The sequence below is a fragment of the Carassius carassius genome, chromosome 10 (genome assembly GCF_963082965.1).
Source record: "Carassius carassius chromosome 10, fCarCar2.1, whole genome shotgun sequence".
Classification (NCBI taxonomy): Eukaryota; Metazoa; Chordata; class Actinopteri; order Cypriniformes; family Cyprinidae; genus Carassius; species Carassius carassius.
This window is the reverse complement of record NC_081764.1, coordinates 1135241-1155104: the sequence shown is the minus strand read 5'-3', so window position 1 is coordinate 1155104 and position 19864 is coordinate 1135241. Positions and strand designations below refer to the sequence as shown.

Here is a 19864-nt window from a genome sequence, read left to right as displayed (position 1 = left end):
TGTAAATATTAGATGAAAAAACTATTTCTGTTAGCTTTCAAAACAACGTTTCTAATTTTAGTCTGAAATTTAAGCACTAAAACTACTAAATGTAAATAAAATAAATAACGCTAAACTAAAGTGAAAATAAAACTAAACTGAAAATTATTAAACCTGAATAAAATAACCTACTAAAAATAAAAATAAAAAGGTTTTGCCCATGTTTACTAAATATTTTAAATTATTTTCATATTTACTCTTTTGCTTTTAATTTTACTTAAAATTTTAGTCATTTTGTTGTCTGTTTTTGTCATTTTTATTTTGTTGTATTTTTTTACATGACTATATGGTTTTCATTCATTTCTTTTTTACAGTAGTTTTACTCATTTTAGTACATCAAGATAAACTAAATGAAAATGAGCAATGTTGCCTTGGCAACTAGCTGAAATTAAAAAAATGTTTTATATATTTTATTTTATTTCAGTTTATTTCAAGTAATAAATAAATAACGTTTTCTGATTTAGTTTTAATTACCTATAATAACCCTTCATTATACCAGTGTTATTTACATGGTATCATATTTTTTTTAATAATTTGAATGCATTTTTATTTGTATATGTTCCATTTTCATTTCAATGTCACTGTAATTTTGAAGTGTGTTTGTTTCCCTTTTTTTGCCTTGGCAACTAGCTGAAATTAAAATAATTATTTGGTTTTTATTTGACGGTTCAAACATATATATATTCTTTTTTTTTATGGTTTTGACCCTGCATCACACTTTTGCTAAGTATATCAATTATATTGCAAAACCAAAAGTCAAGCATAATAAATATTAAGCTGCTCCATTGCCATTTTAGTGCATCATCATCATCATCATCATTCATGGGTTGTTGGCTTATAAACACGCAACAAACTTCAGAGAAGACACTTGATACTGATATTTCTCGATGTTGTGTTTAACAGGAACTGATCACGGCGTGGTACATTGGCTTCCTGTGTCTGATCCTGGCCTCGTTCCTGGTGTACCTCGCAGAGAAGGAAGATAACGAGATGTTCGAGACCTACGCCGATGCGCTCTGGTGGGGTCTGGTGAGCCCTTCGCACAAACAAACGTGTTTGAAGTAATGTGGCATGCACACAGTCTCTCCTAATGCAGCCGGAGATCGATATTATATCATGAGCAGATTGCATTTGAAGATGTGTTTCACTCGCTTCTTCATTGAAGCACATTTATGGATGGATGAACATCATTTGTTTTCTTGACATTCTGTAAGTGCTCTGGTGTAGACGCGCTTCTGCATTGCTGGGTTTCATATTTTCATTGGGTTTTATTATAGAGTTAATCAGCACTCAGGGACTCCAGTGAAGCGCTGGCGTGATTCCTCTGGAAATAAACTCAAGGATATCAAATAGAGACAGCTGAAGTTTGCACGCACGACTATGTGAGGATCATTAATTATGCAGCGATGTTCATCGCTCGTTGAGTTTGATGAGATGCGATTTCAGAAAGATCAGAGGAATCGTGTGTGGACGACTCTTGCATAATATTTATTTTTCTGGTTTGATTCTTCTGTTTAACACATCATCTGTAATAGGCTTGATGAGCTCTAATGAGAAAGATTAGATTATTTGTTGCATTATATTGACTGACTGACTTTGTATGTGTCCCTGTGTGTGTGTGTGTGTGTGTGTGTGTGTGTGTGTGTGTGTGTGTGTGTGTGTACAGTACAGTACAGTACAGTACAGTACAGACCAAAAGTTTGGAAACATTACTATTTTTAATGTTTTTGAAAGAAGTTTCTTCTGCTCATCAAGCCTGCATTTATTTGATCAAAAATACAGAAAAAACAGTAATATTGTGAAATATTATTACAATTTAAAATAATTGTTTTTAAATGTATTATACTTTAAATTATCATTTATTTCTGTGATGCAAAGCTGAATTTTTAGGATCATTATCACATGATCCTTCAGAAATCATTCTAATATGATGATTCATTATTAAAGTTAGAAACAGTTCTGCTGCTTAATATTTTTTCAGAACATGTGATACTTTTTTAGGATACTTTGACGAATAAAAGAAAAAAGAAAAAAAAAGAACCTAAGTTTTTAAAATATAAATATTTTGTATATATATATATATATATATGCACACACAAAAAATAAAATGTATAATATACTTTTTGTAATAATATTTAATATAAAAATATATTCATTTATATATACATACATTTGTATGTATATATTTTAGTTTCATTAAGATCATTTTTACATTAGGAGATTATTTTCATCCTATTTTTATTGTGTATATATATAATAACAACACATTTCCTCCCAAAGTCAAAAATGCTATTTAAATTGTCAAGTATTTATGTATGAATATTATAGTTTTGCTCCTAATCTTACAACCCACTGTTCTTTTTTTCCTCTATGCAAAATATTATTTTTTTGTTGTGAGATGTGCCCCAGAAACCATAAGCCTTCATTTAAACTGTTAGTTTTCAGGCACCTCAGACAGCGACTGCATTACTGTGCAGGATCTGAACTGATTTTGACCCACAGATCACTCTGACCACCATCGGCTACGGCGATAAATATCCCATAACCTGGAACGGACGTCTCCTCGCGGCGACCTTCACCCTGATCGGCGTGTCGTTCTTCGCTCTGCCTGCGGTGAGGAAATCTCACTTTCTGCTTAATGTGTTTCCCTTCATAGCAGCTCTGCTTTAAAGTAAACACATCTGTGAATTATTATTCAACATTTCAGAATTATCAGAAGTTTAAAAAGTTTTGCTTAATGCATTATAAAGGTATTCATAATGTACATAATGTGATGTAATGCATAATGTAATAATGTAACGCATACAATCTTTTCAATGTCAAAATGCATTTTTTAAAATTTAGCAGATTCCGTGTTATGTCTAGAATTTTTTGAAGCCCATTTATGCAACAGGATATAAAAATAAATCAATTAATTATGACTTTCTCTCACTATTCAGAATTTAAATTTCACAATTCAAAAATATTTGATAGTAAACAAAATGTAAAAACTGTATAAGTTATTGTAACCTTTTGTTAAATAAATAAAATACAAATAAAAAAAATTATATGTTTTATTTTTTAAAACAAATAAAATACGTTTTAAATTTGGAAATAGATTTTTACAATTAAAAAAAAATCACAAGATACAAACAAAGAATTGAGGGAAAAAGTTGCAAAAATGTGCTTTCATAGAAATTAGTTATTTGTAATGGGCTTTAATGAAATAAACATTCTAAAGGTGTAACAGTTAATAGATAAGTACTATAAAATTGATTACAGTTATTCATGAGATCATACAATGTGTTACAAAGAACAAACAATGCATTAAAAATACACTCATAATGCACAATATATATATATAGTGTTAGGGTTGTATGATATCCCCTCCACAGTCCAAATCATCATCTAATGAAACAAAGATGAAAACTCAAAGACCTGAACATATACACACCCAAACAACAAATATTCAGAGAGAAGGTGGGATGATTTGTCTGTTTTTGTTGCAAAAACCTTGCTAAATATTATAACTAGAGCTCAGGGAGAGAAAGAACCTAATAAAGGAGCACTTTATCAGAAGAAATGAGCCCTTTAATGTCACAACACTCGTTTATAGTGCGGTAAAATAGACGACACGGCACAGTTTCTGGAAGAACTAGGTCCAGTCATCATTAACAAAGTTTGTTTTCACGCTCCGCAGGGGATTTTGGGTTCTGGGTTTGCCTTGAAAGTTCAGGAACAGCATCGGCAGAAACATTTCGAGAAGCGCAGGAATCCAGCTGCCGGCTTAATTCAGGTACAACACACGTCTCAACGTCCCGCATACGTTCAGTGTCATCGGTCAGCGGCAAAAAACACGGAATAAGTGAGAAACTCACAGCTCTGAAACGATCTGATAGTCTCAAAGAATCACGAGAAACATGCAAACAAAAATACATTTATATATATATTCTATAATATATTCTACAATATATTCACATAGAAAACAGCTGTTTTAAATTGTCAAATTGTAACTGTTTTTATTGTACTTTTGATCAAATAAAAGCAGCCTTGGTGAAAAAAAAAACATAAAATCTTCTTCCAAAGACAGAATCTGCTCACCCGTAATTATTTACTCACCCTTATGTTGTATCAAACCTGTATGCATTGTCATTTTTAATGTGAGATTTTCCTATAATGTATGTTATATTTTAATATGACTCTGTTTAATGTCATCTCTCAGGCTGCCTGGAGGTTTTACGCCACAAACCTGAATCGCACGGATCTCTATTCGACATGGGACTATTACGAAAGGACTGTTTCGGTGCCCATGTACAGGTATTTGTGCTTCTGCATGCATTTCCTTCCCCCATCCGCCTCTCTCTCTCTCTCTCTCTCTCTCTCTCTCTCTCTATCTCTATCCCAGCATCCCTCTGGGTGTCAGATGAGATCTCCTCAGACGTCTCTGCATCGATCTGCTCTGACTGTTTGTGTGCAGCTCGTGAAGGTTAACAGTGCTGCACACACACTCCCTCTCTTTATACCTGCGTATATACAACATGATTTATTCATACGTCATGCTTTATTATCAAATGTCGGTTCAGCAGGCGATGCATGTGATGTTGCATGTCATATGTGAAGTTTCAGCTGATAATGCTGCTTTTGAGTCATTCGAGAGAGTGGAACGACACAAAAGCTTTAGAATCACGTGATCTTGTCGTGCTTTGTGCAATACAAGAAAACCAATGTTGTTGATGAACTTGAAGCATCTGAACGCAAACAAAGACTGTTTGATTCAAATCTTTTTTGAAAGAAATTATACTTTATTTATCATGGTTTTACATTTCATTGATCAAAAGCGATGGTAAAGACATTTATAATTTCTGTTTCAAATGCATGCTGTTCTTTTGAACTTTCTATTCATTGAAGAATCCAGCAGTAAATCAGTTTATTATAATGATTTCTGAAGATCATGTGACACTGAAGACTGGAGGAATGATGCTGAAAATACAGCGGAGCATCACTGTAATAAATTATATGTTAACAGATATTCACATAGAAAACTGCTGTTTTAAATTGTAATAATATTTCACAATCTTTCTGTTTTTACTGTACTTTGACTTTTTTTAATGCATCATTAGTATTGTACTTTTGTTCAATGAAATTCAGCCAAAAATTCACAGCAAAAGAATCTTCTTCCAAAAACATACAAATCTTTCTGAACCCAAAACCGATATTATATGCAAATATACATTTTATAATTCAAACCTCCCAGAGCATTTGGTGCATTATAAACTAAATCAGCTTATACTTTTTATCATTTTCTTACAAATGCATTTTATTGTGCATGAAATAGTAGTATTATAGTATTAATAAATGCATATATGTGCAAATGCCTCTCTCTCTGTCCCTCTCACACTCAGTGGTGTGTTTATTAATAGTACCTTCGATTTCTCTGTCTAAAGATGCTTCCAGATTTGCATAAGCATTGCGCAGCATTTCCTCTTCACACATTAGCTGTGTGCCAACAGTCTCTGTGTGTTTTTCCAGACTCATCCCTCCTCTGAATCAGCTCGATCTGCTGAGAAACCTCAAGAGCAAATCCGGCCTCTCCTTTAGGTGATGAAAAATGGTGGTTTTTAAATGCACTTTCATTTTTGATTCACTCAGATTAATAGTGTCCTCATGTGTTAATGAATTGCATAGTGCCATTTTAATGCACCTTAATAATTATTAGGATGTAGTAAAAGGATTGCATATCATTGCGTTCAAAAGTATAATGTTCTTTTCTTACACAGGAAGGATGCCCAACCAGAACCCTCTCCGAGGTTAGTAAAATAATGCGTGCTGTACATATAAATGATTTAATATTTATCTGACACCACAGATTTTAAATGTAAGTTGTAATGCTTTCTTTTGCATGCATCACTTCAGTTTCTGTGTCATCGGCACCGCCTTTGCAGGATGTGTTTCATGGACATTGGTTGTGTGCAAATATTTTGCCAGTCTATGCATGTCCACATCAATGGGCACATTATTTAAATGTATGTGTGAATTAGTTTGACCTTGTCTGTGTACAGACAGATGCGTGGGGTTTAATGAGCCAAATGCACATAAATACATCCACCCACGTTTCAACAAAACACTGAAATATGCATCACATTAAGTTTATTAGTTTATGTTAAAACTGAGTAATGCTTGGAATTTTCATATGCAATTTAAATGCATAAATCTCAAGTTTAGGCTTAAATGTTGTATTGAGTTTAAATTGAGTGTGGAAGCAGAATTGATGACATGCTCTTGAACTAATGGAAATTTATTGCACACTCAAATTGGTGATGCAATGCAAAATTAGTAATTTATGTATGTTTTAATTAATTTTTTAGATATATTCTGGATTTGATGAAGTAAACATGGAATTACTTTCATAGCCATGCAATCATTATAACTTAATCAGCATCCTTGAAATTTCTCATCCAATCAGAATATGTAAAATGGTAATATTCAATCCTATTATGCATTTTACCAAATCAGGTAAAAAAAAAAAAAAAAAAACTTGGGTGAATGTCAACTTATCTAGTGAAGTGTTAACTTTTTTGCCTAACATTATAACTATAGCATCTGCAAACCCTCGTTCTCTAACTTCTGCACTCTTTCACACTTCACAGTCAGAAAGTGAGCCTGAAAGAGCGCGTGTTCTCCAGCCCGAGAAACTCTGCGAACAACGGGAAGAACTCTCCTCAGGGCCAGCAGCCACTGCGATGCTCTCCCAGTGCTGACAACAGCATTGAGAACAGTCCCTCCAAAGTACCCAAGAGCCTCAGCTTTGGCGACCGCAGTCGGGCCAGACAGGCTTTCCGCTTCAAAGGCGCAGCGTCCCGCCAGAACTCAGAAGGTGAGGGAAAACAACCCGTTCCTGTGTGCTTATCCAGTGTCGCCTCTTTGGTCGTGTCTGTCTGCTTTGGTCGTGGTTTTGTAGTTGTAGAAATGTTACAATTGTTACAGAATGCAACTTGAGCAGAATGTTACAGTATGGAAGTTTTAGACTGTTACATTTGATACAATTGTTACAAAATTTTACAGAATATAAGGTTACACTTTATTTTAAGGTGTCCTTGTTACAGTGTAATCATACATATAAGTTCTGAGTAATATTAATAAACTACATAAGTACAGGTAACATGTAACAAGGACACCTTAAAATAAAGTGTTACTGACTATAACATAGACAAAATGTTACAGAACAGTTGTTACAGAATGTTACAGAATATTACATGCACATAATGTTACAGAATGGAAGATGTAGAATGTTACATTTGCTACGATCATAACAGAAAGTTACATTTTTTACAATCGTTGCAGAATGCTACATACACATAATGTTATAGAATTCTAGTTAAAGAATGTTACATTTGCTACGATCATTACAGATCGTTACATACACATAATGTTAGAACATTATAGAATGTTACTAATCACATTTAAAAGTTGTTGATTCAAACACAACAAGTGACAATCATGAATCACACAATCAATGTTATAGTTTGTATATTTGAGGTCGCAGTAGATATGATGTCAGACAATGGAAAAAATCGAGTTTCTGGATAAGGAATTATACACTGGTCTTATGTATGAGATCAGACATGTCCATGTTCACTGTAAGTGAATAAGAATCTGCAGTTGAGAAGACGTGAAGTCAGAAACTAGATTAATTTCATACATTCCAGATTCAGAATCGAGTACCACACATCAGGATTCTTATTCTGTCTTTCTGTTGTGCCATTGCATGTGATTTTTGAAGTGTTGTATCGTGATCAGGGTAATTCTTTGCTGTCTGCCTTATTTTTGTGCATATCAATTTTATCTTAGTATAACCGAGTTACATGTCGCTTGCTGCAGTTTTTTTGTGCAGAAACTTTGAAAGTTCTCGAGTAGACAATTATGAGCTAAATATTTTATTAGCTAATACGTGCAATAATTTATTTAAGCTATTTAAGATAGCTAGTTTTATGATTTGTATGAATACAGTATATGATTTCATGACATATGTTATGGCATAAATATATATAATTTTATATACCAATCATAATATTTGGCCTGAAACGTAAGACTGTGTGTTGGAATATTGAAATATAATTTATGACCAGGTTTAATCTTTGGCTTATACTTTCCACAAAGTGCAAGTTCACTGATTATTTGTGGTTTTCAGAAACCTTGACATTTTATTTAATAATGTACAGTTTCAGATGGATAAATACAAAAGCAGTGAGCTGTGAAACCTAATAAAACTCTCTGACCGAATCATGTGGATGGCAGATTGTGGAAAGGTTGACCTTTTGTAATCCATGTGCACGTTTATGATTTTCCCCTCGTTTTTTCCGATGAATATGGATCCTGATGCTGTCCTTTCCATTTCTATGTTGGATGCTGATGCTAAAGTGTTCATTGAGATGCAAGAGGAAGATTTGAGACACAGGAACTCTCCAGGTCAGACAAGCCAGATGGGTCGGTCTCTCATTCTACCTCTTAAAATCAGTCAAACTAACCAGCTTCAGTCACAGCAAAGCCACCAGTCTGCAAAAATGCTTTGAGTTTGGTTTGGGCTATGATTAGCATATTGCTTATAACGATATCACACACAATCATGGTGTTGTTCTGAATATTAACCTGTGATTTTACTAGTCTGGTATATTCCTTTTAATATTTAATTGGGTTTTATTCAAATAAAGCTCAAAGGTCTCTTGACTAAAGCTCTTTTGATTAAAGCATGCTAAATGTATTCATTAATTCATTTCATCCATTTAAAACTAGAGTATGTAAGATTTTCTATTCTTAAATGACTGCATATCTCTCAGGACTACTGGGATGAATTGAAAGAGATTCAAATCAAACTTGTGGTGCTGTTTTAAGGCATCCACATCATGAATAATATTGTTGATGGAACTCTTCTCATTCGTTGTGAGGGTCAAATATATCTCTATTTAAGGTTTCTGGTCTTAATGTCCACCAGTCGTTCAAAATTCCTCAGCCAGTCATCTCAAATCTGATCGTCTGATCATATTGAAATTTAGACATATGTGCATGCATGTCTTTAAGAGACAGTGCACCAAATTTGACGTATCTTAGTCACTAGGTGATGCTGTAATAAGCAAATGTTTGTAACTCAGAAGCCATATGGGGTCACATTGGACTTTCAATTGGAAAAAATTCCACCATATTGAATTTCCTGAAGAAACCTTTTCCAAACTCAATAGGTCTTTGTTATGATTGACATTAAATTTTCTTTAAAAAAAAAAGAAAGTTATAAAATATTAAATAATTTGATTGTTTGGCAGGCACAAGTTAATGCATTTTTCAGGACTAGCCAATATTGACTAATAACCTGGTTTCTTGTGAACACATTGTGCAAAGTTAACAGATTTTGGTGCACAAGGACACCAGGACCACCTGAGGAGATGCACCAAATTTCATTAAATTTTGCCTAGAGGGTGCTACAACTTGGAAGCTTCATAACTTCAATTGTTGATTGATTAAAATGTGACTTTATCTGGATCCAGTTCATTGCCGCTTCTATACTGAGCTTATCACAGCGGTCTGAGAATATGCCAGTCTGTGAAGTCTTACCTGCATTGCATGCTGGATTTTCCATTGTGCTTTTCAACAATGAAAAGTTTGTTAAAAATATGACGTGTTTTTCTGTTAAAATGCTTGCATGTTTAAGATACCTTTGAAAACATTGAGCATGATGAACTTTTTGTTTATTGCTTTATTCAAAAATGTATTATTTTTAGTCAATACGTTTATTTTTGCATTCTGTTTACAATTGAATCTTTGACAAAAGGAGAAAAAGGTAAAGAATAAGTAGTTATCAGTTTAATCCTGTTACTAAAGTCCCATCGACTGTGAAATATAGTCAGTCAGTCCAATCGAGTCAGTCATGATTCATTGCAGAAACACTACATTTCATATTGCTCTTATTTGTTTTACACTAATCTGCATGAGATATTTTTTGATGCAACTAAACCTTCTATATTTTTCTTATCTTCTATATCGTTATTCTTTTATGAGTGATGAGTTTCTTTAATAGTAACAGCAATTCAATTTGCACGTCACTTGAATCTCATTTAATTGTATTGCAAAAACTTTTGAGTATCTGTATCTGAACATTTCATTTCACTTCATGCTAGAAAGAGTGCGTGCCATTTCTCTGAAGCACTGAAGCTTTGGATAACTGAACAACAAAATGTGGCGTTAGAACTAAATCTGGTTCACCTTCAGAGAATTTATTATTTTCAGGAAAATTCTGAATGTATTTAATTTTTATTATCATGACCATTTTTACTAGTTTCTAGATTTATAGCAGGTCTGTTTTGTTGTTGTTTTTGTAACCAGCCTTTATTATCATCTTTACAACAACAACTGAAGGGTTAATCAATAAAAGATTATCACAGAGATCAACCTAGAACTATGTAGCGCTAGATGATGGCTGCAAACTAGCACTCTTTTACCTGCATGTGAGGAAAACTAGTTAGTCCTGAGGAGGAAATGTCAATGCAATGAAGACCACAGAGCTCTCCTCATTATTCACTCAAGGGTTTGGAGCCAGACAGTTGTTTTAAGGCTCTGTGGTTTATTTGGCATAATAAGCACAGGTAGATTTGTTTGAACACACCTGTCCTGTGCCAGTTGGTCTGTGCTAGCTAAAGAGAACACAGGAGAAAGACACTGTGACCCAAAATGACTGGGAGAAACTGGGCTGGTTAGTGTTATTGAAAATGCATAGTCCACCCAAAAATAAAAAATAAAATTTTGCATAACAGTAAACTGTTCTCCTTGGTGATTCAGAAAATGCATGCAGCTACCAGTTATGAGAATGAAAAAAAAACATATCAAGAAACACTTAATGAATATCCATGGCTCCTGACGATATATGAAGTGAAACAATTGGTCTGTGCAAGAAACGGTACATTATTTACCACATAATTGTGATAATGACTCTAAATCAGTGGTAAAATTGGATGCAGATCTGTTTTGTTAAAGAAAATATGACCTGTATTGCATTAAATGCTGGTTACAGATTTGGCATTGTGTTGGGTGTTCAACATAAAACCAGCAAAAAATCATATTTTTTTAAACCAACTAGCATTAGTGAAATTTGATAGCAATTTTTCAGTGTCCTTATTTAACATCTTTCATTTAAATAGCACTTGATTTGCTATATTATTATGTGGTGTGTGTGATTTTGGGTCACTGTATGGCTTTATTGTTTTCTGGGCCACAGTTGTCTTGGGTTTCTCCCATGATGCCCTTCTCGTGCCTTTATAAAGATGGCATTTGCACTGACCAGTCTGGTGTGGTACTGAGCTGGTTAACTGAGTCAATAGCTGTGGCTCTGTTAAGTTTAGTTTAGGGATGGTTTAAGGGCTTTGTGCACTAACTCCAGAGTCCTGCTGTCCGTGTTGTGTTTTTTAGAAGCCAGCCTTCCTGGAGAAGACATTGTTGATGACAATAAGAGCTGCCATTGTGAGTTTGTCCCTCAGGATTTAACGCCGGGACTAAAAGTTACCATCAGGGCCATGTGGTAAGCAAAGATGAGACGGGCAGCATCCATCAGACGTGTAATATTATTGATAAAACTACAGCAGTCTGCATCACATAATATTACCACATAAACTTCCTGAATGTAAGTTACAAAACATGTTACATTCAGTCTTTTGAATCCTTTGTTACATTCACACTTTCATCGCTCAGATCATGCCAGCGACTCTTATGCATGAGATATTTTGGTCAGTATCAAGCCTGATAAATATATATATATATATATATTGGTGTCTGGGACTCAGTCTTTGAGTTAATCTCACAAAAGCATATATTTATATTTTATTGCAAGTACAAATTATGAAAAGTAAAAATCCCAATGGTCCAGGGTTATTGTAGTTAACTAAAACTACTTCTAAAAATAAAATAAGATTTTATTCAAATAAAATAAAAATACTGTTATTTTAATTACTTTAACTAATCTTAATTTTTCTCATTTTATTTAATTTAGCTTGATAAGCTAAAATATATAAAACTAAAGCGGAAATAAAAATGGATAAAAACTATATAGACTTAAGAAATAATAAAAAGCAGATCACAACAAAATGAATAAACTTTATTAAATAATTGAATTAAATAAACTTTAATTCAAATGAAAATGAAAAAGGGAAATCTAAAAATAGAAGTTATTCAAAATATTAGTGAAAACTGTAATAGTGTATCTTTGTTATACTAAAATAAGACTAGGTCCAGAAAATCAGTGTTATTTTACTGTTATAACTTTTATTAACACTTTGAATTAGTTTCCCTTTTTTTAAGTTTTAGCAATTTTGTTGTGTGCGTCTGCCATTTTTATTATTTATTTTTTTTAATATGGTTTAATATAACCATATAGTTTTTATTAATGTTCTGTTTTAGTTTTTTAACTAAATAAACTAAATGAAAATGAGAAGCGTTGCCTTGGCAGCTAGATTAAATAAAATAAGTACAATTAAGATTTTTTCCCATTATTATTTGGCTTTACTTCAAGTAACAAACTAGCCAAATTAAAATGAGTTTAAAAATGATTTATTAATGTATTTTCAAGGCATACTCGTTATGGTTTTAGTAGAAGTAGGTAATCAAAACATATTTTTTCTGTTTCTTTCTTTAGTTTTTGAGGAGAAATATGACCTGACCATGTGCTCGAAAGCTTCTCAGCTTTTAAAGTTTGTGTAAAGTGTTTTAAGCGTGATCATGTGTGTGTACTGTTTCTCCTGCAGCATCATGAGGTTCATGGTGTCCAAGCGAAAGTTTAAAGAGAGTCTGCGTCCGTATGATGTGATGGATGTTATCGAGCAGTATTCGGCCGGTCATCTGGACATGTTGGCGCGCATTAAAAATCTGCAGTCCAGGCAAGAGCAGACACAGCTGCTTCTCTTTCTGTCCTCACACACTCTTCACAGCGATTGACTCATACACACTCGACAGTGGTGTGTGTGTTGTGTGATGCATGGCTCAGTTTCCTAAAGGAAACTCACTGGTTTGATGTTCATGTCTGTCTGAATCGTGTATGTCTATGATGCCCAGTCTTCAGTGGCATAATGTGCAGTTTTATGTGTTCAAATGCACACATTTATATTTATTGAGATACAATATCATGATACTTTAGCAGTTCGGAGCAGCATTTGTGGGTCAATAATGATGTGACACTTATTTATTATTGAGAGATCTATTTATTTAGTCATAATTAATGTAAAAGGCCATTCATTCCCTGGAGTTTAAAACCATTTTAACTCCGAAATTGCTGGTCAGTTTCACAAATGCTAGACTAGAATAGTGTTTTCTTGATTTCCTAATCATAAAACCCAAAGAAAATAATTCAGAAGAGATGAAACGGTGTAAGGTATTTGTAAAACAAACAAACAAACAAAAAATCTAATTTGAAACATAAATGTGAAAATGTATTTTTACGATTTGTACAACTAATATTTATTTAAAATATTTAATATTTTATTAAAATAAAATCGGAGAAAACGTGATATTCCTGATTCAGAAATTCGTATTTGTAAAAATATTTATGTTAAAATGTTTACATTTTAATATGTTTAAGATTTGTACTGTCAAGATGTGATGAAAACATTTAATTTAATTTTATTAGATAAGTTTAAAAAATGTATATAGAATTATAAATGTATAAAATATCATATAATAAAATATTTTAATATTTAAAGGTTACATTAAAACAGCGAAAAAATATATATCTTTTATTCTGTTTATAAGATCAAATATGTTAATAATTTGCAAAATATATTTTATTTTATGATATATTTTATTATTTATTTTAAAAAAAAAATGTCATTTAATGAAACTTTGATGCCTGATGCCTTATGAAATCAACATTATCATTATATAAAATATTAGTATATATTATATTTTATTGTTTATTCTTATGCAACTTTATTGAACTTCTCATTAAATTAACGTTATATTGAAAATAGTATTAAAGTTTTTTAATTCCATATAAAACCAAAAACCTCATCATTGACCCAATGCACTTTAAAAAACAACACTTCTCAATGTGCATACAGTGAACTTCAAGTAATCCATGAATGAATACATTGAATGAATACATTGAATAAATTGATTTTACGTGTAAATATATTCCTACTTTAAAACAAGCTCACATTTTGAAAACATTTCTGGCATACTTTCATCACTTTTTATGGTAATGAACTCCATGGTATGTCTGGAATATATTTGGAGGGTTTGTTGTTGTTGTTGGTGTGTGTTTGCGCCGCTCGTGTCTCGTCATTCTGCATTCTGCTGTCCTCTACTCTATTTGCTTTGCCAGGTTAGATATGATATTGGGTCCTCCGTGTCCCAGCACCCCTCGCCCAAAGAAGTGTTCAACCAAAGGAACCAAAGAGTCGCCCCAGTTGTCTTCTAGGTTAGGAATCCCGGGCCTGCGTTAGATCTCTCTCGCTCCAGAAAACAACTAAGAAACCTGCTTCTGTTTCAGACTACATGGCTAGTAGAAACTGAGCTTGGGTCATCATCAGTTACCACAAACCGACTAAACCAACTAGTCTTTTATTGCGTCGAGCCTAAACGCTCCGGGCGGCTTCTGATAATGAACTCCTGATTCACTACATGACCTTGTTTAGTCGAGGGAAACCAAATATCGCCTTTCGGTGAGTTACTAGTCATGTAGCTGAACTAAAACTGGTTAAGCTAGTTTGCCTGCACCGCTGTGTGGAAATGAAGAGTTGCGGCAGCAAGAAGCAGCAAATGGAGATGGTCTTTCCTTTCATTTAGCATCGCTGTTTTTGCGTGTGCATGACGGCATGGCGTTTTTCAGGCATGCCACATGATGCACAATATGTTTTCTTCATGCTTGATTCTTCTACATTTAAAGCAGCCAAGCAGCACATCCGATGCCGTATTTAGACGGAGTGTCTCGGATCAGACGCACCCCTGCTAGTGCTAGCATCAGCTTTGGAGGATAATGTGTCAAATGTGCGGCCAACACTGTAATGTGCAACTAAGAATGTGATTTCACATCGACACATTGTTTCAAAGAGGCAGATATCAACAGACCAACGTCCGTCTGGAGGGCCTGACTCTTTCTGTCCAATCATCTCTGTCTGTCTGTCTGTGGACACGCCCCCTCATTATCATATCCCTCACTCGGCATGCATTCAGTGATTTCCCACACTGCTTTGTGCTTTAAAGGGGTCATATGGCGTTGCTAAAAAGAACATTATTTTGTGTATCAGGTGTAATGCAATGTGTTTGTGTTTATTTAAGGTTAAAAAAACACATTATTTTCCACATACTGTACATTATTGTTTCTAATCAGGCGTTTCAGGGGCCTGGACAAGTTTTAACTTTTATAAAGAATATCTGTTTGGATTTGAGACTTTAGTCTTTGCAACTTTACAGATCTTCTTAATGCACCAAGAGCTTGTAATGCTCCAAAGAGAAAAGAAAAATTGACATTGCATGATATGACCCCTTTAACATAGAAACCGTGATTTATTATTTCTTTAAACTAAGACTTTATACATCTCTGATATGAATGTTATTATTGTAACAGATCAGACAATGTGATAGATGTGACAGATGAACAATTATGTATGTATTATATGTCATATAATAATTGATATTTTTATATATTTATATAATATATATTTAATTAAAATCAGTTATAACGAATAATGTGATAAATTAACATGTAATAGAAATAGATATTTGATTGTGTTTTTGTATCAAACAAATTATCCATCTATCTAATAATTAAATCAAAATATTAAAATATTTATGTATACATTTAATATAATTTATGCTAAATGTATTATACTGAATATGTATATTTACTGTATACACATATATATTATATTAATTTAAAATTTTGGTAAGTATGAGCAGTGTATTTCTGTTTCTGTGTTTTATCCATGTTTAATGAATCACTGGTTAACATATTTCCTCCTAAAACAGAGTTGTTGTTGTTGTGTTTTTTACTTTGATGAGTTGTGAGGTTTTTTATCCTAGATGTTTGATGTCTTTGATTGTTAGAGTGGATCAGATTGTTGGTCGAGGTCCTTCAATCACAGACAAGGATCGTCCGAAAGGATCCACGGATGCAGAACTGCCAGAAGATCCCAGTATGATGGGACGGCTCGGGAAAGTGGAGAAACAGGTCAGTCGCATCATTAAGAGACGAAATAAATCAAATCCACTGACGTCTGTCTGTTAATGAATTATGGTCAACTCTGTTTTCAGTAAACCTTTATATTAAGAAAAGCTCATCTACTATAACTTTTTTATTTGTTTATGTGCATATGTATTATTAGAGATGATTACTTATTAGGTGGTAGTTTCCAAAATAAATTATTTATTCCTGTTTCTTAATAAATCAATCAACTCTAATTTCATATCAAAAGAAATGACCTTTTTCATCATCAAAAACATTTATTATTTAGATTATAAAATAATATGGTACTTAAAAGTTGCAAAATGTTTTTTTAACTATGATGTTTATGTATTGAATTCTGTTTTAAATCAGAACTAAAAAAATTTTTTATCATTAATAATAAGTAAAAAGTTTATTTTATAAATTGAAATAATTTGTTGTTAGTTATATATTAAAATTCACTTTTCATCATAATTAAAATGTTTTTTTTTATATTGAATATTTTTAATCATAAATAAAACATTTATTTTATATATCGAATTAATGACAACAAATGTGTTTTTTATGTATTGATTGAATATTTTAATTATAGCTAAAATGTTTATGTATTGAATTACTTTTATCAAAACTAAAATATTTATTTTACTAAAATTATTTATTAAACTATTTATATTTTGATATTATTTGGATATCCTTTGGAAATTTCAACAGGCTGCTTTATTTTCTTTGTCCTAAAATAATTGTAATATAATTTTTTTATTTGATCTAATATCAATAAGAACTACAACAAATAATAATTCTAGCGAGGATTTAATTGGACAAACTTTGCATATTCTACAGGTATAATCAATGCAATATTTGTATCCATTTTCGCACGCACAAAAAAAAAATGCTGCTAAAAGTTTTGTACATTTCTGAGTAGTGCATTAGTTCAAAGACTACTTTTACGTTCACTTTGTGATTCACCCATAACCATAATGAGGTCTTGCTCTTTTTTAAGGTGATGTCAATGGAGAGGAAGCTGGATTTCCTGGTCAACATCTACATCCAGCGCATGGGCATCCCACAGTCTGAGACGGATGCTTACTTCGCCTCTAAAGAGCCGGACCCGGCGCCGCCGTACCACAGTCCGATGGAGCACATGGAGAAGAGTGGCTCCATCACCAAAATCATCCGCTCCAACAGCTCAGCAGACCAGAAGAACTTCGACCCGCCGCCGTCGACCTGCATCAACCACCACTGCCCTCCTTCCACATCCTGGCACCTTCACAGCCGCCCCGAACACACACAAGGAACGTCACCCACAGGTGACCCCTCGCTAGTGCGCATCCCGCCGCCTCCTGCCCACGAGCGCTCGTCCACAGGCTCTCGCGGAGCTGGACAGCATCACACATCACGAGGTGAAAACGGACGCCCGCTGGCTCTTTCCCAGCAGCAGGCCGGAGCCGAGAGCGACACGTCCATATCCATCCCCTCGGTGGACCACGAGGAACTGGAGCGCTCCTTCAGCGGCTTCAGCATCTCGCAGTCCAAAGAGAACCTGGACTTCCAAAACAACGCCTACTTCAGCGGCGTGTCGCGCTGCAATAAAGTCAGGCCGTACATCGCCGAGGGCGAGTCGGACACGGACTCCGATCTGTGCGCTCCGTCGCCACACTCCACCACCGGAGACGCCGCTTACGCAGACAGAGGATGGTCCGGCCCGAAGTAAACCTCACGAAGCCGGGATTCAACCAGCATCTGGAGCCAAACACGCACTGGACTGCATTTGCGTGGTTAAGAAAACGCATCATCTTCCAGCTCCACGAGTGGAAGGACGAGTGGATGCAGTGAAGATGCAATGGCTTATGGGAGCCGGGCGCTTGTTTATCCATCAGCTCATGTTGGGAGAAGGATGGATTTTTTAACGTGAGAGACAACTGGGAGATTGGTGCGTCGTTAAAACCATCTCATGGATATCACATCGTCAGCTGGTTAAAGCGATCGTTCACTCAGAAATATCGCCAACAACATCCTGTCGTTATTTACTCACCCTCAATATTTTGAGGAAAAGGTCTAGCATCTGTCAAGCTCCAAAAGCACCATAAAAATATCATAAAGGTATATTTATTCATTTGGCAGATTCCTTTATCCAAAGCGATAATGCATTCAGGTAGGGCTGCACAATATTTTGCTCAAAAGAATATACAGTTATTAATAATGATTGTCACTTTATTAAAAAAATCTTTTTTTTTATCATTTCATCAGATTTATTGCGCTCTCACGTAAAAAAAAAAAAAAAAAAAAAAATATATATATATATATATATAATTTTTTTTTTTTTACGCATTTAAAAATTTAATATTTGCCCTCCATATATTATTCCCCTTAAATATATTTTGGTTTATGAAGGATAAAAATAAAATACATTTTTAATTTCAAAACGAATATTTAATTGAGCTTCACTGTTTACAACATTTATTATGCATATATTTAAAATATATATAAGTACAAATGCCAAATTAAAATAACATATTTTGGGATAAATAACCAGCAGGGAAATATCACAAATAAATCCGGATCAGCAGGATTCAAACACATTGTGTAGCCCTACATTCAAGCACATGTTGTGTAAGTTCCTGTATTCCTTGGGATTCAAACCACAACCTATTGCAAGTCTTCTGAGCTTCTGAAATCATTGATACATAAGTCGTTATTTGCTGATAAATGACATGAGGGCGAGTAAATGATGAGAGAATTGAGATTTTAGAGTGAACTGTCCCTTTAAATCATGTCTCTGTAGTACCATGTCATCCATGTTTGCTTGTGAATGTACTTCACGACAGCTTGTGAATTTTAAAACATCTCTAAACCAGGTCACTTAATGTAGATCACAATATTCCCTTATTTAATTACCACAGTTAGGAAATTCCCTTCAAGTACATATGAAATATAAAATATCACTGTCTCTCAAGTTTACAATTTTTAATACTCCCTGGATTAGTAATTTGCATGTCAATTAATAAGGAATATTTATTAGGAATAGTTAATTTCATACTGTAAATTAAACAGCTTCTTGAAATAAAAGCCTATTTTCTGCAAATATTGATTTTTTTCTAAAAGATACTAAACCTTCCGAAGCAATACCTAAAACTTTTTCTGTAACATCAAAAGTGTCCGTTTCATAATGTAAACTTCTCAATCATTCAGCATACATATAAAATCATCACATTTTCTGATAGATACCATCAGAAAACATGAGGGCCAGATGTAGTACAGTATAAAGTTGAACGTGAACTAACTGTTTAGTTATTATATTGTTGAATCTCACTCATGAAACAGGGAAAATACTAGTTTGAATGCACTAATTTACTGTGATCACACGAGAAATGAACGTGTTGCTTTTTATTGTTTGTTTCATTGGTTAAAACCATACTGAACAAAAATGTCTGAATCAAGACCGGACAGTTGACTGGATTTAACGCATGTTTCCCGTAGAAATCATCTGTATCTGTTTGATAGCACTTCACACAGGCAGACTGCACATCTTCAAAAAAGATTAATTATTTTCATCTGCTGCTTGTGTCGGACGTATGGGGGAGACCGGGGCTAGTTGTCACAAAGTAAATATGTTTTATGCTGGTTTGATTTCTTTACAAACAAAATCCTGAAAGT

General features: G+C 33.8%; 1 protein-coding gene across 3 annotated transcripts in view; it reads left to right on the top strand.

Annotated features, from left to right (window-relative positions):
- Nucleotides 1-18438, top strand: part of LOC132151485 (potassium voltage-gated channel subfamily KQT member 2-like) — a 41588-nt gene extending 23150 nt beyond the window's left edge. The window contains exons 5-17 of one of the 3 annotated variants that reach the window (XM_059559603.1): nt 943-1068; nt 2542-2652; nt 3719-3814; nt 4241-4335; nt 5548-5616; nt 5796-5825; nt 6666-6892; nt 8437-8484; nt 11470-11578; nt 12798-12929; nt 14369-14464; nt 16093-16216; nt 17211-18438. In XM_059559603.1, coding sequence (XP_059415586.1) covers nt 943-1068; nt 2542-2652; nt 3719-3814; nt 4241-4335; nt 5548-5616; nt 5796-5825; nt 6666-6892; nt 8437-8484; nt 11470-11578; nt 12798-12929; nt 14369-14464; nt 16093-16216; nt 17211-17921 — 1974 coding nt within the window. In that variant the 3' untranslated portion in view covers nt 17922-18438. The remainder of the gene's footprint in view (nt 1-942; nt 1069-2541; nt 2653-3718; nt 3815-4240; nt 4336-5547; nt 5617-5795; nt 5826-6665; nt 6893-8436; nt 8485-11469; nt 11579-12797; nt 12930-14368; nt 14465-16092; nt 16217-17210) is intronic. The other 2 variants (XM_059559601.1, XM_059559602.1) reach the window with 2 other exon arrangements.
- Nucleotides 18439-19864: the final 1426 nt, after the last annotated feature.